The sequence below is a fragment of the Dermacentor silvarum genome, chromosome 8, assembly GCF_013339745.2.
Source record: "Dermacentor silvarum isolate Dsil-2018 chromosome 8, BIME_Dsil_1.4, whole genome shotgun sequence".
Taxonomy (NCBI): Eukaryota; Metazoa; Arthropoda; class Arachnida; order Ixodida; family Ixodidae; genus Dermacentor; species Dermacentor silvarum.
This window is the reverse complement of record NC_051161.1, coordinates 161,220,750-161,248,117: the sequence shown is the minus strand read 5'-3', so window position 1 is coordinate 161,248,117 and position 27,368 is coordinate 161,220,750. Positions and strand designations below refer to the sequence as shown.

The following is a 27,368-nucleotide window of genomic DNA, read 5'->3' as shown; positions in this document are numbered from 1 at the left end:
GTAGGTGCTTACTGTTTCTTCTTCCAGTGACGTTCAAAGCATGCTTGGCTGTAGACCTCTGATGGTCTTGGGTTGAAATGCTTCTGCTGTGCCATTACAATGTCGTCATATGCAATGCTTTAGCAAGGTAGTGCGTTGGGCGAATTGGTGCATAGCTAAACAAGTGAGTTGTCGCGCAAGGAAAGAAGAAGGTAAACCAAGGGGAGACAGGATAGGGTGCCAATCATATGCAATGGCAGACATATGCAATGGCAGCTGGAGTGCTTAGCTGAACAAGGGCGCAGACTGCGTCGTATGCCTGCTCCACGCACAGTATTAGCAGGTTGGCTCTCTTCAAAGTAGGATGCGTGATCTCGTCAGCTTCAAAGTAAAATAGAAGACGTCTCTACCACGATGACCAGGACAATCCACTGAGTTCAAGTAGGTGGCTTGGAAGCCTGTGTGTAGCACAAGTCAAAATCCATTTCCTCATCACCACTGTTACATCCGTGTGTGTAGTTGGCACATGGACTGAACGCGTAACCTGGGGTAGTCTAAAAAGGCATAGACAGCCTGTAACGGGTGAAAGCGTTATTGCGTTGAGCACCGTCGGAGACGGGATTTGAACTGTGGCACGGAAGGAAGACAAGTTCTTATTGCGCCCTACAGAAAACAGGGGTCACCCACTGGGAAGTGTTCCCCAGTACTGGTCAAGAGTGGGGGGTCGGTGCTGCATTGAAGATGAGACAAGCCAGAGCAGAGGCCCTGACAGCACACAACAGAAACCTAACAGGAAGCTAATACAGTGGAATCTCGTTGATACGATTCTGCATATGTTTTTCTGGATAATACGCTTCTTTTTCTTTTCCTGATAATACGATTTTTGGATGATACGCATTATTTTCCGGTTCCCGTGAAGATCATATCAACGAGATTCCACTGTACATGTGACTCTATGGGAACTAAACAGGGTGAGAGATTCAGAGCACAAGAGCCAGGAAAACGTACAAGGAATGTATCAATGAGGTTCTGCTGTGTATGTATACAGTTCAACCTCGATATAACAAAATTCTCGATATAACGAAGTAAACTCTTCATAACCTCTTAACCATAGAACACCATATATTTAGAACCTGAATATAATGAAGTGTGTTTATACGCGATAGTTCCGTATAAAGTCCAAGTGCGATAAGATCCTATCGTGCCCCACGCACTGTGTGCTTTAGGTGCAAGTGAAAGCGTGTGAGGGTGAGACAAGAAATATGGTGGCTTCATGAGTGCCGCCTTCCCGCACCGCGGGGGTGGAGTGGATGCGACGTGAAAGCGTGGCTGGCTTCACTTAATTCGTACTGCCGATGTGAAGATATCGTCGACGTGGCATGAAACCATATCATTTGTCACCGAATCCCAAATTCAACCGAAGTAATTCCTTTTGCATTAAAATTTGCTTCTTCAATTACCCGATAATTAGGAAAATGATGCGGCCGGTTTCCGTGTAAGAAAAATCGACTGGTGACTGTTGTACTTATTTGCATAAAAGATCAAATTTCAATACAACAAAATTTCGATATAATGAAGCAAACTGCCGATTTTACCGACTTCGCTATATCGAGGTTTAACTGTATATTTCCATGTGAGAAAAATCGACCGGCGACTGTACTTATTTGCATAAAATATTGACTCTCAATACAACAAAATTTTGATATAACGAAGCAAATTGCCGATTTTACCGACTTCGCTATATCGAGGTTTAACTGTATGTACATATAGTACATCGTTTTACTTCATTAAGAAATTATACATTTGTATAAACTAGGTGATTTATCTGTATGACTTGCATGTGTCATAAAGCATAACAGAGTTCAAACAAAATGCACTGCCAAGAAGAAAAAAACAGCTTTGTGAAATACTTGATGTAGGATATCCAAAATGCAGTATTTAACTTGCAATAATACTGCACACTTTGCAGCATGCAGCCTACATAAGAAGTAACCGAGTTTCTTGAAAAAGCAAAGGTGACAACGTGTACAGCCTCCTGCATTTTTAGATATATCATGCAAGCGTCCATCACGCGTCATTTTAGCACCTTTAAGCTGCGATAATCAGCGAGACTGGCAGAAGTACTCTCAAGTGCACTAAGCAATCTCCTGTGCAAGAGTCGTTTAATGCGATGTTCCCTTCAGGATGATGTACGACCTAACATTACTAGACTAGCTTCAGTTGTAAATCTCCCCGCCCGTGTGCTTACCACCGCTGTCGCCACTCCTTGGGCAGCCGCCAGATGGTGGCGCCATTCCATCGCACTCCACTGCAGACGCCTTGCCGCAGCCTTGAGCTTGTTCAGACGGGCAGCTTGCGCGTGTTTCACGCTCGCTGGCGTTCTCCCTTTAGTCCGAATTAGTGATACCATGCAAAAGCGGTATCCACCTACAGCAATAAGATATATCGGGCTAGTTTGTTCATACTGAAAGAAGGGTAAACTTCACGATAGGAAGAAACGCATACGACGAAGTGCAGAAGCTGCGTTTTTAAGTGTCGTGTGTTTCTTCCTGCCGCCTAAACCTTTCACGCAGTTTACTTTTGCCATACAGCAGCTTGGCACATTTTCTCGCTACTTTTACTTGCTTAACACTTTGGTCTGGGGCAGTTATACGCCAGCTAGTGAGACCAAATTTGTTATCCACAAAAATAACAGTACAACTTTCTTGTAAACCAATGAATGTTGTATTAAAGAAAACGAAGTAAAAAACAACTGTATGCCCCTATTTATAGCTGAGACTTAAACTGTCACAAGGGACATAATCTAGGCAAATGATTTTGGCCTACATGGAAACCAACTCCACCTACAGCTTGGCACGTTTCCTCGCTGCCTTTACTTCAAGACTGGATCCCTGCCGCTGCTCCAGGAACCTTGCCCAAGAATGCTTTTTTATGCAAGGTATGCGTGTATGCATGCGCGCGACTAAATAGAAATTAGCGTAACTTGCACAAGTGGCACAAAGCTAAAGAAACAGTGGAGCTGATCGGCACCTAGCTGGTCCTGGCCTTATACGGTTTTGCTTTTCCGGAATTTATTGATTATTGATAGATTAGCTATTGATAGGCTATCGCAAGGTATGGGCCACGTATTTTGGCTAGACTAAGCACTACCAAATCATCCCTAGCATTTTCCGGAATTTATTGTTTATTGATTGATTATCGATTGGCTATCGCAAGGTGATGCGAGGCGCAGCTGTGCTCGGTGACGTCATCGCTAGGCGAGTTTTTTCAAACACTTGGCGGGGAAGCAAAAAGCTTAAACAGCTCCGCTGTTAAAAATTTAATGATGCGTGCACTCAGTTTCTGGAAGCGCAAGGGGCACCCAATACGACTCAGTGTATTCTCTGACAGCTCTTCTAAGATGGCCCAGAACAGGTCACCAAACATCTCTCTTCGTTTGCGTTTTTTTTATTCCCCGGTTGGTTCGACAGATACGAGGGAAGGTTCGGGAAGACTTTCAGCACCGCACCCTCGGCAAGTGTCCACTTGTCTCGTGGCACCTCAACCGTCTGTCCATTGATAATATGCACAAACACTTTAAGATGTCCTGCTCATGAAAGTGTAAATCACACACTGTGGATTTCGCAGAGAGTTCCCGGACGGCACGAGGAATCGCTCTGTTCAACGCCGAGCAAAGTGTCACATTGCTGGGAGCACACAAGAAGTCCACATCGTTCGATAGCCGCTTGTTGCAGTCAGGAACGCAGCACGTCGGCATCGTCTGCTAATATCCATAACAAATGCGGCGAAGGCTACAGTTTCGCGGATGACATGCTTCCTGAAATCCGCCGTCAACAACCAACCACAGAATACACCAATGCTGCACCGTGTGTTTCATTCGGCCAGTTCGCGTAGTCGGCTAGTGGGGAAGTGAAACTGGGTGCGATGGCAGCGCCATGAAGGCGCGGGCGGTTCGGCGCAACGCCGCCGAGTTTTATGACTGAAGCTAGTCTAGTAACATTGGTACGACCACACTATAATGTTCTTGCACGATATAGCTAAAAATGCGGGAGATTGTACATACAGACTTCAGTTTTGGGACGTGGGAAAGAAAATACGAGTACTAACGATTCAAACAACAGAACTTTCTCAAAGCATACAGTTTTCCTGTCACTGTAGCCAGTGAGTGTGTGTGTGTCAATGTAAATGAATTGAAATAGGAAGGCGTTTCACACGAATGAAACCTGAATGGTAAGACACAATGCAGGGCACCTGCAACACGTGATTGCTTGGAATTCTGATGTGATTGTGGTGAAGCCAGTTCTTGAATATGCTGTAGCCCCAGAAGAAAGTCTGAATGAAGACACTAGTGTCATATGCACCGATGAATGTAAATAAAAAATAAAAGAAAGCATACTGTGGTCTGTTTTTTTTTTATGTTTGCACGTTATATAGAAATATAAATGCAGGTTTTTTGAAAGAGTATGGGCACGAAAAAAAAAAAAAAAAAATATCTGTACAGGCACTATGCATTTTCTTCTTTTCTTTGTATAGTCCTGCACATGCACACATGGCCACTACATATTTTTGCTGTTTTTTACTAATGCTGAAAAAATCAACTGTGAGGCAGCAGTCGTCCAGTGTTCCTCATAACTCTCATTCGCTTTATCACTTTGCACTGTGGTTTTCAAGCCATGAATAAAATACTACACAATTTCTATTCTCCTGACCTACCCCTGTGTTAGCAAAGGTTCTGGTGTTGATGAGTGTCGAGTTAATTTCAGAAATGCTTCGTTGAGTCTATACAGGGGGATCAACTTGCTATAAGCCGATTCTAGAACCAGCAAAAATTGCAAGTTTAAATGGCAAGTGTGTAAGCATGCTTTTTGCTTCCTTTGTAAAGAAAGTATTCTAAATAACTTTTTTCTTTTTTCATGTGATGCGCATGGCATTTTTACTTCTGCATGAGCAATACTGCATGCACATAATATGTGCACCTTTTTTCATCATCATCATCAGCATTTATAGCCTTAAAGGCCCCTAATTTTTCTAATAAATGAAGTTGGCGCTTGTGTGTGTCCGCACACTTGTGAGAGTTAATAATGGTAAGTTATTCTACTCAATGCGCCACCTTAATTTCTCAGAATTATGGACAGTGTTGTCTATCAACTGAAATAGTAGCACTACATTTCACCAATGTCCTTTCGCATTTTCAACATACACTCCTACGCACCCGAAGTCTCTCAAGCACTGCTGCATGTTGCAGCAATCAACAAAGCAGAGCGACTATGCCGGTCAAGGTGGGGCTTAGTAGAACGATTCTGGTGTCTCGTTGGCATACAACAACTTTTAAGTGGTGCAAGAAAGACGCAGGTTTGGAAGCCTTTGGTACCGCTAAGCCATTTAATGTATACAAAGCAGTTAATAGAAAGCTTTAGCAGTATACACAATGGCATTTGTGCAATATCGGCTTCGTTTGCCCACAATACCTTACACGCATGTCTTTGTGTTCCGTGAGCATTCTTTCGAAAAAGCATATAATTAAAAAGGCAGCGTGTTCAAGACTACGCTGCTGTCGAAAATTTACACCAGCAGCAAAGTAGAATGCGCTTAGTTACTGCAGTAACAACCCTGTGTTTGTCTCAAACTCTGTGCCACCAATCTGGCTACTCACGTATATGCCTCTGGTTATCCAGTAATCCACCAGCAATAACACGGTAAAACGTTTGCGGGAAAACTAAAACTCTCTAATTGCATGGCAACAGGATAACAAGTGTGGTGCGATGATAATGGCACGAAGTGATAACCACACTTCGCTGACTGACAGCTAAGAGAAATGCTGAGAATGACTGCTGTACTGAAAGTGTTGTATATCGCTTGCGTGAGATCCTGACGTGCCTCATCTCTGCCGGCCTCCAACTCAACATCAAAAAGTGCCGTTTTGCTGCCCGTAAGTTAACAATATTGGGACACGTTGTTTCGAAGGATGGTGTACTTCCTGACCCAGCCAAGCTTCGCGCGGTCGCAGAGTTTTCGATGCCCACTACTCTTAAAGCACTCCGCACCTTTATAGGGCTCTGCTCTTACTTTCGGCGTTTTGTGCGTAATTTTGCCACTATCATCGCACCACTGACCAATTTGCTTACCGCTAGCAGCGGCATCTCCGCGTGGTCAACTTCGTGCGACGAAGCCTTCAAGCACCTACATCGTCTACTTACTTCGCCTTTTAAACAAGTGTGGAGTTAGTTTGGAATTTTACGCTGCGAACTACAGGTTTTCTCTTGGATTCGGTGCAGCCAAGTGTAGTTTGAATTAAATACGTCATGACGTTCAACATCCAGGAGCAATTAACGAACGGGCTATGAGAGACGCTGCAGTAGAGGACTCCGGGTTACTTTTTGACCACCTGGAGTTCTTTCTTCTTCTTCTTTCTGGAGTTTCACGTGCCAAAACCAGTTTTGATTATGAGGCACGCCGTAGTGGAGGGCTCCGGATTAATTTTGACCACCTAAACCTATATGCAGACAAACGCTCTGCATTCCGACACCACTGGAATGCAAAATGGCACATAATCGAACGCACAACCTCATCCTTAGCAGCACAATTAATAATAACCACTTAGCCATCACGGTGAGTAATAACCGTTTGGAGCAAGTTTCACTAAATTTGAAGCTGAACTTATTCCTCCCATATAATTAAGTCTTGAGACCGTCGGCTTTTTCTAAAGCTTCGTGCAATATCTTTACTGCATTTGACACCGTAGCTGGAAACAGTTTCTCTATTTCAACAACAGCAAAATTGGCTTCCCTACAGAGTTATGGTGCAGTCGTCGGTTCCTTGCATAGAAACACAAGTCTCTAATCAAACTTTGTTGAGGGTGACGTTACAGTCTAATGTCACACAAACAGATAATGCAGTAGCTACAGAACCTTCCAGTGCTGGAAGCAGTGAGCATGAAGCAATTGACTTATGTACGTGCTGAGGAGCTCTGCAAGCGTTGGCACAGAAATCTTGTCGTACTTTGTACGGGCTTAATTAATTTGCAGCAGGTTGCGATATCTCTAAGTGTAAATTTGCAGTCTTAATCACGTTTTGTGATCACAGTTCTAAAGAATGTGTCACTCTTCTTTTCTGGGGCATCACATTAATGAATGAATAAAAAACTTTATTTCGTGAGCTTTTCAGCGCATGCGCTGGATGAAAGTGGTTCCCACTTCACGGGAATCCATATGCTGTTCTTGCCGTCTGGCCCCTGGTTACGAGCCAAAGCTGGTCTTCCAGGGCGGGGCTGGACAGCAAGATCTGCCATCGCTCTCTAAGGGGTTGGATGGGTAGGGGGATCATGTTGGGGTTAGGATTGGTGAGGAGTGGTGGGTGCTGTTGGCTAAATTTGTATTCTGCTATCATGTGTTGGAGTGTACCTGGCTCGTGACACACGGGGCATTCTTGCTCGTACTGGCTCGGGTACATGCGGTTTAGTAATCGGGGGTGGGTAAACGACTCTGTCTGGATCTGCCTATATGTTGTCTGCTGCTCCCTCGTTAAATTGAGGTGTGGCTCGGGGATGCTGTCTCCCGTTTCTGTAATATTCCACTATATCTTTGTATGTGACCAGTGGTTGGCTCTTTGCGTTCTCCTCTTCCCTCTCCGCGGCTGCGGCTCGGTGTGACAGCGCTCGGGCCTGCTGGTGGGAAAACTCATTGCCCTCCACTGCGGAGTGGGCCGGAACCCAGATTAATTTTTCCCGCTATCCTCACCATTTATTACATTTTTGTTCTGTACTGATGTGCCATAATGGTGAAATAAAGCAAATGTCAATTCTATCTCTTCCCCTTTCGGGGGTTCTTGCCTTTGAGTGCCTGAAGCACCAACCGGGACCCTCAGCCCGACTTTAAGCTTCTATACGCTTGTTGCGAGTCTGTGACCACTCTGGTCCTGCCTTGTATAGTGAGGGCGAGGGCAATTGCCATCTCCTCTGCTTCGTCAACGTCGTTTGTTTTAACGTCGTTTGTTTTAACGTCGTTTGCTTTTATTTGGTTGTCACCGTTACGGGCGCCCAGCTTTTTCCTCTGTCTTTGGAGGCGTCTGTGAAGATTACCCCCTTCTGCCCAGCCAGCAGCCTGCTGTAAGCCTTTGCTCTGGCCTCTTGTCTGCCGCTGTGGTGTGCTGGGCTCATGTTCTTGGGGAGCGGTTTTACCTTGATGGCTTCTAGCCAGACGTCTGATAGTTGTCCTCGCTCCGTCTGTCTTGTCTCCTCCCAACCGATCTTCTTCAGGACTCTTCTGCCGGCCTTTGTTTGACTTAGGCAACGCTTCTGGCTGGAGAGGTGGCCCTCGATCAGATCGTCCGTGGAGGCACTCATCGGGACTCCGATAACTTGCTTTATTGCTTTTTGGATTATCACGTAGATCTGGTTCCTTTCGACCGTCCGTCGTGTGCTTTAGCTTTCTCACAGAAGCTTCTGCCTTGTTTGCTTGTCATCACCGGGTCCCAAGATCTTGACACTGGGGCCCGGCAAAATGTCTTCTCCGTCTAGCACCTCTCTAATGTCTTAATTCCTTGAGTCTTTTTGGCACCCGCTGCCGAACTACCACCAGTTCCGACTTTTGTGGCGAGCATCTTAGGGCCGCATTCCTTGGCATATTTATCCACCACTTCCTGCCGCTGTCTGCAGCGTGTCTTGCATCCATCCCGGGGATACAGCCTTCGTCGTCCAGAGCGAGACGTCGTCGGCGTAGAGCACGTGCCCCAAGCCTTCAATCGCTTCGAGCACCTTGGGCAAGTTCAGGAGTGCCATGTTGAACAACAGGGGTAAAAGGACCGAGCCTTGAGGGGTCCCCCTACTGCCCAACTCGATAAGCGGGGATACTTCCTCCCCAACTCTGATTCTTGCTTTCCGATCTGTTAGGAAACCTCGTACGTAGTTATATGCCCGTTCTCCACAGCCAGTGCTCTCGAGGTTGGTCAGGATGCTAACGAAGGAGACGTTGTCAAACGCTCCCTTGAGGTCAAGCGCCAATATGGTGCGTGGCGAGTGCCTCGTGGCCTGTTTCATAACGTTTTCTTTGATCTGTATGAGCACGTCCTGTGTGCTCAGGTGCTTTCGAAAACCAAACATGGTGTCCGGCGTTTGGTTGGTTCCGTCCAAGTGTCTCTGGTCTATTTAACACCATCCTTTCCATCACCTTGCCTACTCAGGACGTGAGGGAGATAGGCCTCAAATTGTTGATGTGTGGGGGTTTTCCAGGTTTTGGAATGAACCTTACCTCTGCCTCTTTCCAGCTTCTTGGCAGTTTGCCACTTTCCCAGGTCTCATTCATGTACCTGAGGAGCTCTGCTCTCGCTCTGTCGCTCAAGTTGTTCAGTAGTAGGTACAGGATGGCGCCCAGCCCCGCAGCGCTCTTCTGGTTGCTCTGTGCTATGGCAATTCTTAGTTCCGGGCCCGTAAAGGGCTTGTCCAATTCCTCGTTGGGGAGGCCTCGGTACTATCCCAGCCAATCCTTGCTCTTCTCCATCTTGATGTATTTGTTTTTCAAGTCTTCAATTAATTTCTATAATTGTTCAAGGTCCAAGCCATACTCCTGTTTTCTCGCTCTTGCTTGTCATCGGGTCGATGAGGTGCCCGAGGAGCTGCCACGTTTTGTGGGTGGATAGAGTTCCGTGTAGGCCATCACACAGATCGAGCCAGCTTTCTTTACATAAATCTGCCACGTACTCTGCCGTCTTGTCGTTGATTTCCCGTATCCTCTTGCGTAACTTCTTGTTGTGTCTCTGCCTTTTCCAGCGTTTGGTTAGGCTGCTTCTCGCTTCCCACAGGTGTGCCATTCTGGCGTCTACACGGAGGGTTTCGTGAGTGGTCGCGACGTTTTGCGTGTGTTTTTCTATGATGACGAGCTGCTGTTTCTACCAGGTCTCGTACGTCTCTCTTATTGTCCCTTCTTCCTCATCCAATCCCTCTTCTTGCTCTTTTCTCAGCTTATCCCAATTGGTAATCCTTGCCGTGCCCGTCTTCACCTTGAGGGTGGGACCTCAGATTGTGATCTCGATTTCATCGTGGTCCGACCCCAGATTCGTTCCCACGTTTTGCCATGAGGCATCCAGAGTCCCCATCAGGAGCGAGAGGTCCGGCGTGGTGTCTCTAGTCGTGCTCGTGCCCATGCGGGTGGGGGTGTCGGGCTCGTTGAGTAGGGTCAAGTTGTTCTGTTCTTTCCCTCTCTTCGAACAGAACCGGTATCCCCATGTCATGTGAGGGGCATTGAAATTCCCCAGTATGAGCAGCGACCGGGAGCCTGCCTTGCTCTCTGCATCCTGTATTGTTCCCGCCATGTCTATTCCTTTCTTGGTTAGCCTACAATACATGTTCAGTATAAACACGTTCTCCGTGTTTCCTATGCCTCTACTGTGTAGCTCCACGAGGGTGTGTTCGCATCCTCACTGTGCCGTCAGGTGCTGAGTTGTCGCTATACAATTGCGTACCAATGCTGCCTGTCCCTTTCTCCATCGGATCCACATACGTTACAGACCCAGGGAATCTGGGTCGTTGGTTTATCTCTTGTAATACTATCATGTCTGGTTTGTTCTCGAGTGAATCCACGTGTTGTTGCAGCTCACCCGCCTTGTTCCTGAAGCCACGGCATTCATTCCACTGGAGAATCACCGTGTCTTCTTTCCCCCTAATCTTAGTTCGCTGCGCCATGTTTGGTCAGGTCCAGGCTGCTGCCTGAACGGTGCACTTCAGTACTTGGTTTGGTGTACGGGGCGTTCTTCCTGCTTTTCTTTGCGAGCATGAGTTCGTTGACGTTGGCTTCTTGCTACCCTTCGCACTGGTCTTTGCCATCTCTGAGCAAACTTGCTCCACTTGCGCTGCTAGCTGCGCCATTTGGCATGTGAGTTGCGCCACCGCGTTGCTGACCTCTTGTAGGGGTCGGGCCCACCTTGGTTCTCCCTCCGCCTCTTGTAGGCTCTGCGTGTCAGGCTGAGTGTCTCGCTTGGCTAGTTTGCGCTTCACGTTCGTTTCCTCCTGTCTGTTACTTTCTGCAGTTTCGATTTTGGCTAGCAGTAACGTGGTCATCTCGTCTTGCTTATGTAATTGTTCCGTCAGTTTCGCTATCTGTCTGTTTTGGTTGTCTATTTGTGCGCTCTGTCTCTCTATCATCTTTTTCAGTTGTTCACATTCCTCGCACTGACTTTTTCTATCTTCTTGACCTAACTTGGGGAATTGACTCTTATCTGCGATGGAAGGTCTCCCTGCCAAACCCACTTGTTTGTCCGCGTTGTTCCTCGCCGGTGTCGGGGTCCTGGCTCTCGATCTATATTTTTTCTTCCTTGTAGTGGATCTGGATGTGCTTCTCACAACTCCTCCTGGCATTGCCGACCGGCCTCTCTGTCCACTGCTCAGGGTCTGGTTTCGCCTGGACAGATGCGTCGACAGTGCCTGTTGCTCATGCTGCTTCTGCCGCTCTCGTTTCCGGATGATGTAAGGCACAATGAAGCGTTCCGGGCATCCTTTTGTACCCGTGACGTGACCTCCTCTGCACAGCGTACATTTGGCCACACAGGTGTGGCCTGGAGTTGATTCTCGCGTGCCACACTCATGGCAGGCTTGCGTTCCCGGCCGTGGGTAGGCTGTGCTGCGGTGTCCCACTTCGTAGCATACCCAGCATACGGGCACGGTCTTATGCAAGGTGCATCGATACTCCGCTCCGTACAGCCAGAGTTAGTGCGGCATGTCGGGTCCCGCGAACGTTAGAATGACTGTTGTCGAATCCTTTCCCATTCTTCTTGCCATGTAGATTTCGAATCCGTCCTCCATTATGTTCTCCTTGATCTCTTGGATAGTCAGTCGCGTTGGAACAACATGAATCACTCCCTTCAAGGCGGCGTCAGGCGCCAGTCCGTACATTTCCACTGAGTGTTCTGTTTCTCCGACCTTCATCTCGCTCACTTCGATTAATTTCATGGCCATTTCCTTGGTGGAAGTACTCATGGTTGCCGTGTTTTGGTTCTGGTCGATCCTTAGCCAAAGGTTTGCTTGTCGCCACGTCGTGTTTGTGGCCTGTAGCAGAGCCAGCGACAGTGTCTTTAAATTCGCACAAGTTGCAGTCACCGGCGTAATTTTAGTGTCCCCGGGCGCCTTTTACTTGACTGAATCCGATGGTAATACCAAAATTGCACAAATAATATAGCTTTATTGCAACTCTGGGTGTTCGTTGCAGAGCTCATGGAATGCACATCTAGCTCAGCGCGTGCATTGAGGAGATATGGGTCTGTTATTTCGTGTTTATAAGTTCTTAAAAGATATGGAAACTTCTATGACAGAAATGTGAGTGGCAAGGTTACCGGAACCTCAACTTCGAGGCCGAATCGCCGGAGGCTGCGTCAAATTGCGTGCGAAGGGCACTTTTAATAGCGGTTCTTTCAGCGCGATGTTCCCCTTGTGGTGTGGTCGACTAAGAGAGGTTTACCAAAGATGTGGTGCTTCCACTCGTTTCTTTAAAGAGACGAGTGGAAGCACTATATCTTTGGTAAACATGTCTTAGTCGATCACACCACAAGGGGAACATCGCGCTGAAAGAACCGCTATTAAAAGTGCCCTTCGCACTCACTTAAAATTTGGTACAGCCTCCGGCGATTCGGCCTCGAAGTTGAGCTTCCGGTAACCTTGCCACTCACATTTATGTCATATGTCCATATCTTTTAAGAACTTATATACACGAAATAACAGACCCAAATCTCCTCACTACACAAACTGACTACAGATGACAATTTTTCACTCGGTGTGCTATATTTCTTGCGTGCCGTCTGCCACAAGCACCAGATGACAGGCACCGCTCGGCACCATTCTACTGAGCGCAGTGCCATTTTTGTGTCACGAGGGGGAGAAGTAGTGAACTACGATCCAGATGGGTCGGTCAGCACACCCACTCCTCTAGCTACCATAGCAACAGTGTATCGTCTGTTCTTTCTTTTCGCTCGCTCACACTGTAAGGTGAGGAAACTTTAATGAAAATGTTGAAATTTATTATTAACAGCGAAGCTGTTTAACCTGGGCAGTTTGCCGTTAAGTGTAACGCCGAAATGTGGGTCGATCCTGGTGGACAGTGCAGAAAGGGTCCAAGCGCAATGGCATGTACCCCTGTGAAGTAGCGAAGCTGTTTAAGCTCGAGGAAGGTCCATCAAGTGTATGCCGCAAAACCTCCCCCTGGCGATGACGTCACCATGGGATTTATAGCTCTGCGTCGCCGCCGCAGGCGACACAAAAGCCCTGCTGTCTCCGCACTGAGCACATTGCCACGAAGACGGGGCAGTCGAAGAAGAGCGTCACTCCCGATGAAGAGGAAGTGTGGCACGAAAGCCGACGCACCGCTACTCGAGAGCGAGTGAGACGACTTCGGTCCGATCCTGAGTACCGCGCCATCGAAGTGGTGGGGAAACGTCGGCGATTCGCAGAAGATCCGAAGTTACGAGCCCACAAAACCGAGCAAAAGCACTTGAGCGTCCAGATACTTTAATGACCGAGTGTTCGTTGCTCCTTGCGCTGTCGATGATTCCGGGGTGATCTTGTGCAAAACGTGGCAGAATCTCAAAGCATAACCTCGCAAAAACTTGGCCAAACTGAGATAAAGCTAGGTGGGGTCGCCATCTTTGCTGTTTTCCCAGTCTTTGCACCACTTATTGAAACTTTATTTTCTGAAGATTTTGCTCTAAGAAAGCTTTATCTGTGCAGCCGTGACCATGTTTTAGGGCAAGCCACATTCGATACAAAGCCTCGCACACCCACATCCCGAGAGTTTCAAGGCGGCACAGCGCCCACTAGGAAGCTCGCATAGACGGTGGTGCCAGATTTCCCTCTAGGTAATATTGTAAGACACTCTATGTATGCCACATAGTGGGGGCAGACAAAGGCGCACAAAGTAAGTGGGGGCAGACAAAGGCGCACAAAGTACATAAAATGACGTAAACTTATGTCCATGAGTTCTACTTAATATGATGTGGCTATTTTGTAGAAAATGTCCCAGATTTAAAGACGCTGCACTATGAAACGCAGGAAGGGAGACTTGTAGGGCTGCACTACTTGCGTCGGTTCTGCTGCATTTTGCACTAAGTGTGAAGTGGAGTATAACATGGAGAGCTCATTTTTGCATCTCCTCACTGCCTGCAGCGAGCTTTCAAGTTCTTGCTCACGTGACGTACTCTGACATTATCTCCTATGAGGTGAATGCACAGCTGTCATGACTTGGCTGCTGGATCATTGGATGAACGCAAAAGGTTGAAGCTGCCGTGCCGGCCAACACCAGAGAGGAACCGCCTTGCCCCTGCATGTGTGAAGACATTAAAAGACCAGGTTTTGATTCATATATAAGCCGGGTTTGATAAATCAACCAAACAATCAATACTCTACTGACTGAGCAACAAGGGCGCAATCGGAGGTCTTTGTTCATTCCACATTCTGTTCAGTTGCTGCAACGTCACATCGAAGTGGCAGTATCCAAAATTCTTGGCAACGGGAGGGAGAGAGCAGCCAATCGGCAACCGGTGAACTCTCCGGGCGACAAATGTCCAGGGAGTTTGTCGTTTCTGGTGACGTCAAAATGATGACACGCTCCTGTCAATCATTTTGATTACGAGCACGTTGTCTGCTAGGAGCAGACCGCGACGAGAGATGTGAAGTTCGAGCTACTTGCTACAGAGACCGGCTTGGCATGGCACGTCTGGTGGATTGGATTAGATCCAAATGGCAGCTGCGGCTACAGAATGGTTGACCACTTGCCGACTAGCTGCTCTCTTCCCTCCCGTTCTCATAAATTTTGCATACTAACACTTTGTGATGTTGCAGCAACTGAATGAAATGCGCTTAGAACAAAGGTCCTCTGAACGGCACCCCAGAATTTTTAATCAATCAATCAAGCACGTCTAATTCTGTGCCATTCACTCACAAATAGCAAAAGGTTAGCTTGTGGTCTGCTTTTGAGAGATACGTGCAACCTCTGTCTCTGTGAGAAAACAAAGGCCACGTTAAAATTGGCCAGTTGGCAAAGCATATATAGGAGGGGATGTCACAAAGACCCACAAAACTCAACAGAAGACACAAGCACATGCACAGAAAGCAGCAACTTACAACTGGAGGCTTAAGTTGTGCATCACTAATGACATGCATGGTAGTCTACGCGGTGATCATTCGTCATATACCTATCTTTCATAATCTTAAAGCGAAGCTTTCGTTGCTCTTCCTCCCACTTTGCCAGTGCTGTCTTGCCAAGTATACAACTTGAGCCTCTAGGTGCGTGCCCATTTTTGGCCAATCTCCCCAGAATGGCTATGCGCCCAAATGCATGAGCAGAACAACAGGCAAAGAAGTGTAGAATTCGGCAAAGGAAAATTGAAAAGAAGTCAAGAAGGACTCGGTGACAGAAGCAGCCACGTGCGGAGGAAAAAGTAAGTAGTGCTGCTAAACGGGCTAGTTGGTTGCGAGATTCTTCATTCATGTTATCAGTGCCACAGAAACTAAATAAAATATTATACAAGGTAATCATTGATACACATAAAGAAGTCGCAATTTCGCCCAAAAGGTGAAGCATCAATTGCGATAGCAAATTTACTAGTAGTCAAATTAAAAGGCCCTTCCAAAGCTGTGATGATCGTATATCCGCTTGAACAAGGTTTTCGCAAATGAAATCAATTTCAAAGTGCCGATTTAAACCACTGCAATCCATAGCCATGCGTGGTCATCATGCGCCTGCGCGAGACTGCACGGGATCACCACAATCGCTGCCGTTTTCTGTGGTGTGTGTCCGGTCGAAATGGCTACGCCAACGAAGAAGCGTAAATTTCTCTCTCTTCGAGGAGAAGGCACATATAATCGCCGAGGCAAAAAGCGGAAGGAAAAAATTTCGCAGTTTCCGCTATACAGAGTAAGGATAGTAGCTTTTATTGGCTGCATAAACTTGGACACATTCGCTTACTAACTGAATTAACAAGCATGGTGTTCATGCTTGCACCATCCATGCTGGATGGTGCCAGCATGAACTTGTATCGCCGCCTGCCGGCAGCTGCAGAGAGCAGCGTTTCAGGGCGGGCTGCCACGTGTTTCAGAGGAACGGGCAAGACGCGGCCAACCTCCCTGACCGGCTGGTTTCTGCAGCTGCCGGCAGGCGGCGACACAAGTTTATGCTTGCAACATCATAGCAGCAGCTCGTATCCCTCAAGGCCATAGAATGAAGCTCGCAGCAGCTCCATTCTCCCAAAGGCCATAAATGAAGGCGGATTTAGCACTTTTTCCTTGAAAACCAGGAAATTAACTGTGGCAAGTGTTACACTGAAAGACGTAGACTCCAAAATGCGACCTTTCTGCAAGATTTTAGCAAGAACAGTGCAGCAGCAAATGCAAAATCTTTTTTTCAAACACATTAAGCGAAATATACAGCACCCCATAAAGGGCATTACTGATAAAAGTGTCCGTTCTAGATAAAAAACATGTATAGCGTACCTGATTAAATCTAGCAGGCTAGGTTCCTATTGTCACCACCCCGTTTCAAAGGGTATGCCATTAAATCATCATCATCGTCATCCGTTTGGATGTCGAATGTGCATGCCCATGAAACGAACTTGTCAAAGATAGGGGCAGCAGAAACAACAATGACAAGTGAATAAATAATGTTCATAGTCAGCGGCCAGCTGTAACATTATTCTGCACAGCAGTGTGAGCATAGCTTGAGGCTTCAGTGGGTGGACACAAGGCCCACACGCTGTAAAAAATTCAAAATGTGCCAGCCTTGCGTAACTAAATACGATATTTGCTGCGTGTAAGAGAAAATGCTAAATTTGGCCGAATGTGGAAGGTACAACTTTTACTTAGGGACTAACTTCTTTGTTTGCAAGAATTTCAAAACATTGGTCAATCACAAAAAAAAAAAAAGAAACTTGGAGCACAAAGTTTGCAATTCTGCAACAAAGACACAAATTTTCTAAACTGCGCTTGTTAAGAGCATCTGAGATGGACAAATATTATGCCTTAGTTCCCAGTGTATGTGAAATTGTGGCATTGTTTAAAGAGGCTTTGCCATATCTTAACCAAAAATTATTAGTACGTTTTTGAGAGATGTAAAGTGCATTACTTTTGTCCACTGCAGATGTCCTAATAGATGTTGTTTACAGAATTCTGATATTGTGTTTCTATTGCTTACATATAAAGCTGTTAACTTGCCACTACCATTCTTTGTATTTTTTGTTCTTTGTTAAGAAATGATTGCCCTTAATAAAAAATCTGCCCCCTACAATTATTGGTAGATTTAAGCTTTTTCTTTCATATTAAATAAACCTCATCATACTCAATGCAATGGATGCTGCTCAAATATGAGTTTTCTGTTCCAATATATTTACATCGAAGATCCCAAGGAAATGCTTTCTCTTAAAGGGTCACTGAAACGGTTTGGACAAGTTTTTACAGACGCATAGGATACAGCTACAATAAAAACATTTGCGCCACAATTTAGGTGAAGCGTCTCATATTGAGAGAGCTAGGGACGATAACGAGTTACCCTCCTCCCTAGCCATGCTTTTATTGCGATAGCAATTATATGGACACTCAAAAGCAGATTTCTGCCGTCGGCGTCGCCGTCGCCGTGAGGTTCCGTATGACGTGATTTGGAGAAGAAATCGTCGCCGCGCGCCGAACGCTGTATGTGCGAGTGAAAGGGCGCGAGGGGTGCGTCTTTCACGGGGAGTGAACGCACGGCGGAGAACAAACGCGCGTTCTGCGACGTGCTCGCTTAAGGGCTGCAGAAGTAGGCGTCTCTTTTCTCCTTTACAATCACCATATATGTAGAGCAAACGCGCCTTCTTCCGACGCGCGAGAGGCCGTGGGGGAGGCGACGTTTAGCTGCGGCACGAAGTGCCTATTTATATCAAAGGCTCCGGCAACAGTCACCAACGCCGCACGCATTTTGAGCGAACGCGGGCAAAACGCCGATGGCGTCGACAACAGTTCTGAGTGTTGCCGATGCTGCTGCATGTCCAAATTTATACAGCTGATAAAGCTAATATCATTACTCCGTATAGCTCTCTACAAGTTTGCTATCGCAATTGATGCTTCGCCTTTCAGGCGAAACTGCGACAACTTTTTTTCTCCTCAACTCGTTTGCTGAGTGATCGGGGCTCAGCTCCGTGTTCACTGGCTCTGCGCCATGATGTGATGTCGTGTTGTCTACTTCCGGTTGTCTTGAAGACAGTGCGCGAACCTCTCTGCTAGCCGCCTGGGCATCGATCCCCCGCGAGAGCTATCTAAGCACCGTGCGTTGTGAGCATTCTGTCAAAGCGCCGAGCGTGTCCAGTATTCCGGTAACCGCAGACGAGCTGGGCATTCCAACGGATGGCCGGAGGAGTAAATTAATGCCCCTCATACTACTACCGCTTTGATGAAGGCGCTTTAGCATAAACGTCAGTGGCCCGAGTGGCCTGCACAGTGCAGCCACCTGGTGGTGCAGAGCTTCACCAGCCAAACACAGAGCTAATATTGCTGTAACAAAGTGTAAAACATTTTAAATATTTAAAAAGACAACGCATTCATGATTACGCTGCTGCCAAAAATTTACACCAAGTGCCGTATTATGGCCACTGCAAAGCATTTTGGTTGACTCCGCAGCAAACCGCCATTTTGGCCGTCGACTTCTGACGAGATGGCGCTGATTAGGCCTAGCCATCGAGGTTGTCGTGTGGCATATCGTCTCGGGAAGCTCGCCCTTGACACATGTTCGTACCCGTATATGAATTTACGGAGATCAAGCGCAAGATGACCCACACAGGCTGCAATGACAGCAGCGCATGTGAAGCAGGGTTCGCAGGCAATCAGCCATCAACTACTGTGGATGCATATAGCAAAAGTTTGTATGTGCTTGTACTGGTAGAAACGATAAAAGCTTGCTTGTGGACAACATTCCAAACTGATGAATTTGCGGATCACAGTTTAAACTCACAGCGTCCCGGAGTCAAGGTCATACATCCAATATCTGCATTTCGTGAAGGCACACATCTTGACGGGCGAACGCAAAACGCACTTGCGGCCTCTACTGATTTCTCGGCGGTGCTCGAGTTGTAAAAAAAATGAACTGATTTTACCGGTCCAATTAATTTCTCCTGCCTGCCCAATATTGCAGACATTGTTGCGACTCTGTCTGTGTCTGAAAGAGTGAGTCGGTGACTGTATTTTCTTTCTGCACACAGCCTGAAGAACGAAAGAGTAACAATGCGCATGCATTCGGTGGGGACCGTGCGCCCCTGACACCAGATTGGAGGCTTTTCCGTCTCCTGGGCAAACCCTCACGCCCGCTGAACTAGCATGTTGCCACTGTGTTTTTTTGTCCCCCTCCGTTTCTTGTTCGTTCACTTGCTCCGCATCTCCACCTCCGCGTTGCCCTCATCCCCTCGGTCGGCACGCCTCCTTGAGAAGCGCTTGTTGCCTCGTTTGTCTGTGGGATTTTCCGGTGACCGCATTACAGTCTTATAACAGAGAGCCCACTTATAACAATATTCAAGTGCCACAAAAAGTCCATTGTATTAACCGATAATTATTATAACTGGGTTGCATGAAAAAAATCAAAATAGGGGGATGGCAGAGCTGTTGTGAGAAAAGCTGGCTCTCAAAGATCCGAGATTTGTGTGCTTTTTGAGAAGAGTGGCAGCGTTTTTTTTTTTTTGTAATGAAAATGTTTATATTGCAAGCCAGTTCTGATGAAGAAGGTTCACAAAAGTGATAATTGTTATCCACCTGACTGTAGCATGACACTACAAAGGAAACACATACGGGCTTCTCAGAAAGAAAACCGTAACAGTTGCAGAAGTATTCATCCTTGTCTTGGGATCCACTACAGCACCAATGCCTTTCTTGGCCATTCGCTCTACCAGCTAACCAGGAGGATAGCAGATTGCAGTGTGAGGGTGAATTAAGTGAAACCAAATGGGTTTTCTTTATAGGGAACTGATTTGCCATATTCAATGTCCCTTTGCTTCAAATTGTCAATTCACCTTCACGCTACGATCTACTAGCCTCCTAGTTAGCTCAGACGGTAGAGCAACCGCACTGGAAAGGCACTGGTTCGAAGGTGAATCCCAAGACGAGGACAAATTTTTCTTCAAGTGTGAACCTTTCTTTATGAGAAAACTGTACGGGTTTACTTTGCAGCTTCCCTACAGTTGGGTGGATAACAATTAATTATCCCTTTCAGAAATGTAAACCTTATGGCTTTTTGTCAAGCGTCCACTCATATTTCAAACACATAATTTTGCACAGATGCCCACACTATCCGAGACTAAACTTCATACATAAGTTCAAAATTTCGTTGCTTAAGAAGCCCTTAAGAAGCATTACGAGAGCGGGGAAAGTGTGAAAAGAATCGTCAATGTGGTCAGCCTCACCTTGAACAGCCTCGGAGTGAAGCACCCTGCGTGCCGTCTCCCGCTCAAAGGCCAGGGCCTCGGACAGGTCTCGGCTGTAGAAGCTGGCATTGTAGACGGCTGCCCTGTCAGCCTGTACACAGCCCTGTGGGAACTTGACGATGCTGCCTGCCAGACTGATGGCTTGGCCTAGGGCTGCAGCCAGAGAGAGTGGAGCCAGTTTTATCTTGAAGCAAGTTAAGGAGAAGAATGCGGGACAACTGCCAGACTTACCATATAGATACTGCTACAGTACAACACAAACATAAATCACACCTGTCAACTGACATGAAAAAAAGCCCCCAAAAAAACAAAGGAAATATTCAGCGCATTTGAATCCAATTAATTTTATCCTTGTGGGACTGCAAGATTTGGTAAAATTATCTAAAAGGCCAAATTAACAAATGGCAGCAAAATCGACAAATTCATTCGTTGAATATATTAGCTTCAAAATTGTGCTTTTCTTCACGTCGTATTTCCTGACAATTTGTTTCCTGCTCAAGACACCTTCGTAAATATCCTGAAGATTTTTTTTTTTTACTTTGATAGAAAACGCTGTGTGATTGCAACAAAATGCCATGCTGAATGGACAAGCAGACTGTTGAATACAGCAGCGGGACACGACACGAAACAAGCAGGAATGGATGGCTTCATGGGCGGAAGGAAAGTCGGCCACGAGAAGATAAAAATAAAACAGCTCCACACCTATGAAAGCAGTAAAGCCGTCTGCTGAACTTTTTCTACTTTCAAGCATCTAGTAACCGCTGCATTCACAGAGGGATGCTGATCGGGGACAGTGGAGGTTGAAGAAGGCATGCTTTTGCATTTGAACTAAATGAGTTTTCCTTCAATGACAATGCATGCTTACCTGCCGGGACTTTCCAATACGTTAAAACGCTAACAGACTAAAATAAAAAACCACAGGCTGTAATGTAACTATTCACCACAAAGCTGGAATCAAAGCTTGCGTTACCCATTTTGTTTATGGAATGCTTCAGGCCAGAGCAAACAATCGCTCAGGCCGACCTCTCTGCATTTCCTCAAAGAAACCCCCCTCTCTCTCTCTCTCTCAAGAACTTTTGTCGTCACACTTTTGATAAACGGCGATACTTTGTTTAGCAGTCTGCGAATATAGTATAGAATATTGTTGCACAAAAACGTATATTTACAAATGTTTACAGGCGAGAAGCACAGGCGTAACAGCAACCAGCCAAGATGGCGAGGTGCAACCTCTACTTGCTCTTCTTCGGTGCCGGCCTAATGCTGACCTCTGTTTCGGTGCCGATCTTCTTCTGTCTCATGGCAATATACTATACTATATACTATATAGAATATGCTATATAGAATATACTATATATATAGGCCGCAGCTTTTCAGACAAGCCAACGTGGTGACATGTTGTCTAAAGGAGGACAACGGAGCCAGGAGGGAATCTAGCATCCCGATGTCGGCTGCCGTACCGGATATTCTGTGCAGCCTGAGACTCAGTGAGCCGGGAGCTGGCAATCTGGCGTGCCGTGTGAGCCCGGGTGAATACGTCTTGAGCATATTCAGTGGGAGTGTTCATCGAGGAAGGAAGCAGTATGTCAAAGGGCAAAGTAGGGTGGCGGCCGAACAGAAGGTGAAGGGGTGAAAAGCCAGCGGTCTTGTGATGGGACGAATTATAGGTGAATGTCACGAAGGGTAATGTGCTGTGGTTGTAAGAAACGTACATAGACAGCATTTCTGTCAATGTGCAATTGAGCCGCTCCGTGAGTCCGTTTGTCTGCGGGTGGTAGGCGGTGGAAAGTTCGTGCTCGGCAGAACAAGAGCGAAGTAAGTCTTCAACGACGCGGGACAAGAAGGTGCGGCCGTGATCAGTGAGGAGCTGCCGGGGGGTGCCGTGATGGAAGATGACGCCATGTAAAAGAAAATCCGCCACCTCAGTTGCACAGCTTGTCCGCAAAGCTCGCGTAATCGCGTACCGGGTCGCATAATCAGTCGCAACAACGACCCACTTATTGCCAGATTTCGAGGTCGCAAAAGGGTCGAGAGGATCGAGACCGACGTCTGCAACGTAGCAGTGCACAGAGCGTACATGCCAGGTCAGCAGAAGCGGCGCCATACGTGGTCGTAGGTATGCAAAACGCCAAGGTGGCCTGCAGTAGGAGCGTCATGCAACTGCTCAAGAACTGAGGTCCGGAGATGGCGCTGGCACAACGAGTAAAAATTCTGGTCCTTGAGGGCGTAAGCTGCGATGGTAGAGAACGTCGTCACAGAGCACAAATATGCGCAGCGTGGGCTCCGAATGTCCAGAATTGAGACGATCGATAAGAGCACACCGTTGTTCAGTGTGGATGTCTTGCAGATCAGAAACGGCCATGATGCAAGTGTGGGTGTCATGCACATTATCTTCAGGGCGGTCGACAGGATGACGGGAGATGACACAGTGCATACCACAATCTGCACACGAGGGGACACCTCGCGTAAGTCATCTACACCCTTCCCCAAACACTGGGCTAGTCCCGCCACTTTATGGTTTAGCACGTCCTTTAGGCTGCCCGCTACAACTACAAGGTTGCGTCGGCCGGTATTTTACGTGATCTTTTCTTTTGCTCGCACCATGACAGAGCCCAATGTCCGCCCTGGAAATGTCCCTACTGACACTCTTTTGTTGCCTGTCACCCTCTCCACAATTGCCTCTGAGCACTTGATGACAGGAGAGGTAGTTGGCGTCATTGTTGCAAGCTGCCTGACTTGTACAAAACAGCAAATGAATATTCTTGGAGCCGTAGCGCCTATCTGCCCAATCGTCCAGTGGGGGCTTTCAGTGACGAAAGCCAGCACAAGGCGAGGTGATTGGTAATCACGGAAAATGTGCGGCCATACAAGTAGGGGCGGAATTTGGCTACTGCCCAAACTAACGTCATGCACTCCCGTTCAGTGACAGAAAAATTTCGCTCGGTGGGTGACAGGAGGCGGCTCGCGTATGCAATTACGCGCTCTGCGTTACGCTGCCATTGAACAAGTACAGCCCCAATTCCATGGCCACTGGCAAACGTGTGAAGTTCAGTGGGAGCCGATGGATCATAATGAGCCAGCATGGGGAAGCCGTTAGCAAGCGTACGAGGGCATTGGTTTAAGCAAGGCCCAATGTGAAAGTAAGTTCCTTCTTAAGTAAGCCGGTAAGTGAGCAGGCGGTTACGGCGAAATTCTTGATGAAACAACAAAAGTACGAGACAGTCCTACAAAGCTTCTTACGTCTGCAGTGGAAGACGGAACAGGAAAGTTCTGGACAGCGCAAATCTTGTCAGGGTCGGGTTGAACGCCAGCGGCACTGATGGCCAAGAACGGTAATTTGACGACATCCAAAGTGGCACTTGGATGAGTTCAACTGCAGGCCGGCACATCGGAAAACAGCATGAATGGCCGACAGACGCGTTAGATGACTCGCGAAAGTTGGTGAAAAGACTATCACATCGTCTAGATAGCACAGACATAGCCGCGAAGTAAGGAGTCCATCATTCTTTCGAAAGTTGCCGGGGCATTACAAAGGCTGAACAGCATAACCTTGAATTAGTAGAGGTCATCAGGTGTTGCGAAGGCAGTTTTCTCATGGTCCATGCCATCTACCGAGATTTGCCAATAGCCTATAGACGAGAAGTACATGACTCCGTGCAAGTAGTCTAAAGCGTCATCAATATGTGGCAAGGGCTAGACATCCTTGCGCGCGATTTTGTTGAGGTGTCTGTAATCGACCCAAAAGTGCCAACTGCCATCCTTCTTGACAAGGACAACAGGGGACACCCACGGACTGCAAGATGGCTTGATAACACCTTTAGTCAACATCTTATCAACTTCCCAGTAGATAACTTGTCGTTCAGCATGTGAAACATGGTACGGCCTGCGGCCTATCGGATTTGAGTCTCCAGTGTAAATACGATGGGTGACCACCGATGTCTGGGCTAAAGGACGGCCTTCAAGGTCAAAAATGTCGTGGTAAGTTTACAAGAGACGGCAGAGGTCAGCAGCTTGTGCAGGAAGATGGTCAGGTGCGATCATCTTGCTAAGTTCGCCTATGAGATTCGGTGAATCGGAGGTTCTGTAGAGGCCGACAGAATTTCGACATCATTCACAGGCGAGACGTCACCAAAGGACATGCCTCTGCGAACAATTTGAGTCAAGCAGGTAAAATTAAGGAGCGGGAGCGAAGTCTGATTGCCTGTAACAGTGAGCATAGTATGGGAATGGTCAAATTCCTTTCAAGCAGTATGTTGGCGGTGGGACATCGCACATAGACGCCGTCAGGAACAGATGGCAATGACACTAGAGTGATGTACGTAGTGGCTTGAGGCAACAGGCGGATGTATTCGGGACAGCATAACCGTGGTTGTGTGACTGGTGGATTATAATAGCCGTGGGGCAGTTCAAGCTGAATGACACTAGACGCGCAGTCAAAGAGGGCTGAATGGGACCATAAAAAGTCTAAGCTGAGTATAACATCGCAAGCTGTTCGGCTCACTGGGTCGGGAAAAAAGGTCTGCTGGAGCCATGGCTTCAAGTTCACGCCGCACTATCCGCGTCAGGTCATCTGATGATGATGGTCGCTGCATTCCTAGCCTGTCGTCACAAGAGGATGCCGCAGCTGTGTTCGGCAGACATGTGAACGGCGTTGCAATGCAGAGGCTCTTGGCCTGCTCCATGCGCTGACACTCTTTTATGATGTCCTGTACTGTTTCACAATTTTTGCACATGAGCAGGCTGAAAGCATCATCAGCAATTCCCTTCAGTACATGCCCAACCTTGTCTGACTCAGCCATATCACTGTCGGCCTTACGGCATAGAGCCAGCACGTCCTGGATGTAAGATACGTATGATTCTGTGGACGTTTGCATGCGGGTCACTAGCTCGTTCTTAGCAGCGCTCTTCCGACCGGCGGAATGGCCAAACAAGTCCCTCAGCTTCTGTTTGCAGGTACCCCAGTCGTTCAGCTATTCCTCGTGATTGTCATACCACACCTTCGATGTACCTTCTAGGTAGAAGACCAAGTTAGCCAACGTAATTGTGGGATCCCATTTGTTGTGGGCTCTTACACGCTCATACGTGACGATCCAGTCTTCCACGTCGAGGTGGTCGGTGCCGCAGAATGTTCCTGGCCTCCGCGGCTGGGCCAGAACAACCGTAGGGGTTGTAGGCGTTTATGCGGGCCGCGCCATTTCAAGTCCTGTTTCGTCCGTCATGTTGTCCTGTCCGCGGTGACGACCACTGCGGAGCTCAGTTGTTGCTTCGTGTGGGTACCCAGCACCTCCACCAATATGTTACGTTGCGGAAGTCACATGTAAAGATGTATTTACAATTGATAAAAGAGAGGCCACGATACATAAACAAAATGGCTGGCAGACCGATTCTACCTCTACACGTCAAATCTTCTGAGTGGCACCACTCTTGGTTGCACCGTAACAATATTTGGTTATTTTTAAATATTCGTAAATACCGAACAGTTCATTTTTGAATACAAGTCAAACACTCACTCACCCATACTATGTAGTTTTAACAATGCAAGTCCAGTTGACGCTCATTACAATAAACCCTAATCATCAAACCTGAAACGTCTATCACATTAAAAAGAATGGCTGTGACAGGTTGTGAAATGGTAGAACATCACCTACACTGTCATCAAGTGTTTGATTATTCGAGCCCAAATGCTATTGCAGAAATAGTGCAGAAATTGAGTAAAGAGAAGTTGAAAGACAGTGACAGTGATCATAAATAAGCCTATGAAATAACGCAACACCTACTTGTAAGAACAAAAATACTATGTTTGCCTGCACAAAGTGGCCATGAGATTGTGGTTAGACTGTTCAGCTTGGAACTGCACTGTCATCCCAGGTACGCTTACTCAATATGGGTATCTTATTATTATTATTTTTTTTTTTACGTTATGTCAAATTATGCTGTTCACACAATCTGCCTGTCCCCAACTCGTAAATACTGTTCTCAGAAAAAAAAAGAAAAAAAAAAGAACAGAATGAAAGCAAGCTATCTGCTACTAGTTTTTTTTTTCTTTTTAAACAGGCATGCTGTTGCTATGGCAGAGCAGCAATGCCAGCAAAGCAGAGTGGTGAAAGAAGGGGTGTCCAAATTGTAATTTTCGAAACCGAATAGAATACGACTTGAATAGTGCCAGAATCAAATCGAATATACAACACTTTTGAAGTTGTCTTTAAATAATAAACAACCTTCTGATTACCAAGTTTCAGTCATTGCATTGCATGTTTATTTGCATATTCAGTACTCATTTGTATTGAGTAACGAATGATAGCTGTCTAGCCCCCTGGCTCACTGAGTGACGTATAGCAAACTCCACTTTATAACTTCTCATGTTTTGTCTACTATGACCATGAGGATGAAATTAATCACGTTTTTGCTTAAGTTTTACGCTTGATCGTGCACAGACGGTGATTTTAAATATTTCAAAAATATACGTAACTACAAGTAATGAATGCTTGATTTAAAGACGAAATCGAATAGGGCAATATTCGGTTCATCCTTCGAAAGCTTCGAATACCGTATTTACTCTCATATTGAATGCCCTTTTTTCCCCGAAAAATGTGCGCAAAGGTGGGGGGTGCGTTCATTTCACAGGGTAACATTCTGAGTAATTTTTTTTTCCGCAGCCACCTCTACAAAAGTCGCAGTTTCACCCAAAAAGTCATCCATCGATTGCGATAGCAAATGCGTAGACAGCTATACAGTAAAAGCTCGATGATACGAATCTCACGGGGTCACGAAAAATATTCGTATTAGCCGAAATTCGTATCATCGAAACACAATTAAAACTACTGTCGAATCTCGATAATTCGAACTCGAAGGGGCCCGAAAATTTGTTCGAATTAAAAGGACGTATTTTTGAAGTATTCGTGCACCATAGCACGATGCACGAACGGTGCGAGTCGTGAAATATCGCGGCGCGCAAGCGCATAGCAAGCGCGGGCCACGAAACT

The 27,368-nt window shown here is 46.7% G+C and overlaps 1 protein-coding gene across 1 annotated transcript in view; it reads right to left on the bottom strand.

Moving 5' to 3' along the window:
* Positions 1 to 13,472: 13,472 nt before the first annotated feature.
* Positions 13,473 to 27,368, bottom strand: part of LOC119461800 (probable enoyl-CoA hydratase) — a 30,463-nt gene continuing 16,567 nt past the window's right edge. Inside the window, exons 6-7 of the mRNA XM_037723177.2 lie at positions 20,368 to 20,541; positions 13,473 to 14,273 (exon numbers count right to left, since the gene is read on the bottom strand). Of these exons, the coding sequence (XP_037579105.2) occupies positions 14,188 to 14,273; positions 20,368 to 20,541 (260 nt within the window). The 3' untranslated portion in view covers positions 13,473 to 14,187. The remainder of the gene's footprint in view (positions 14,274 to 20,367; positions 20,542 to 27,368) is intronic.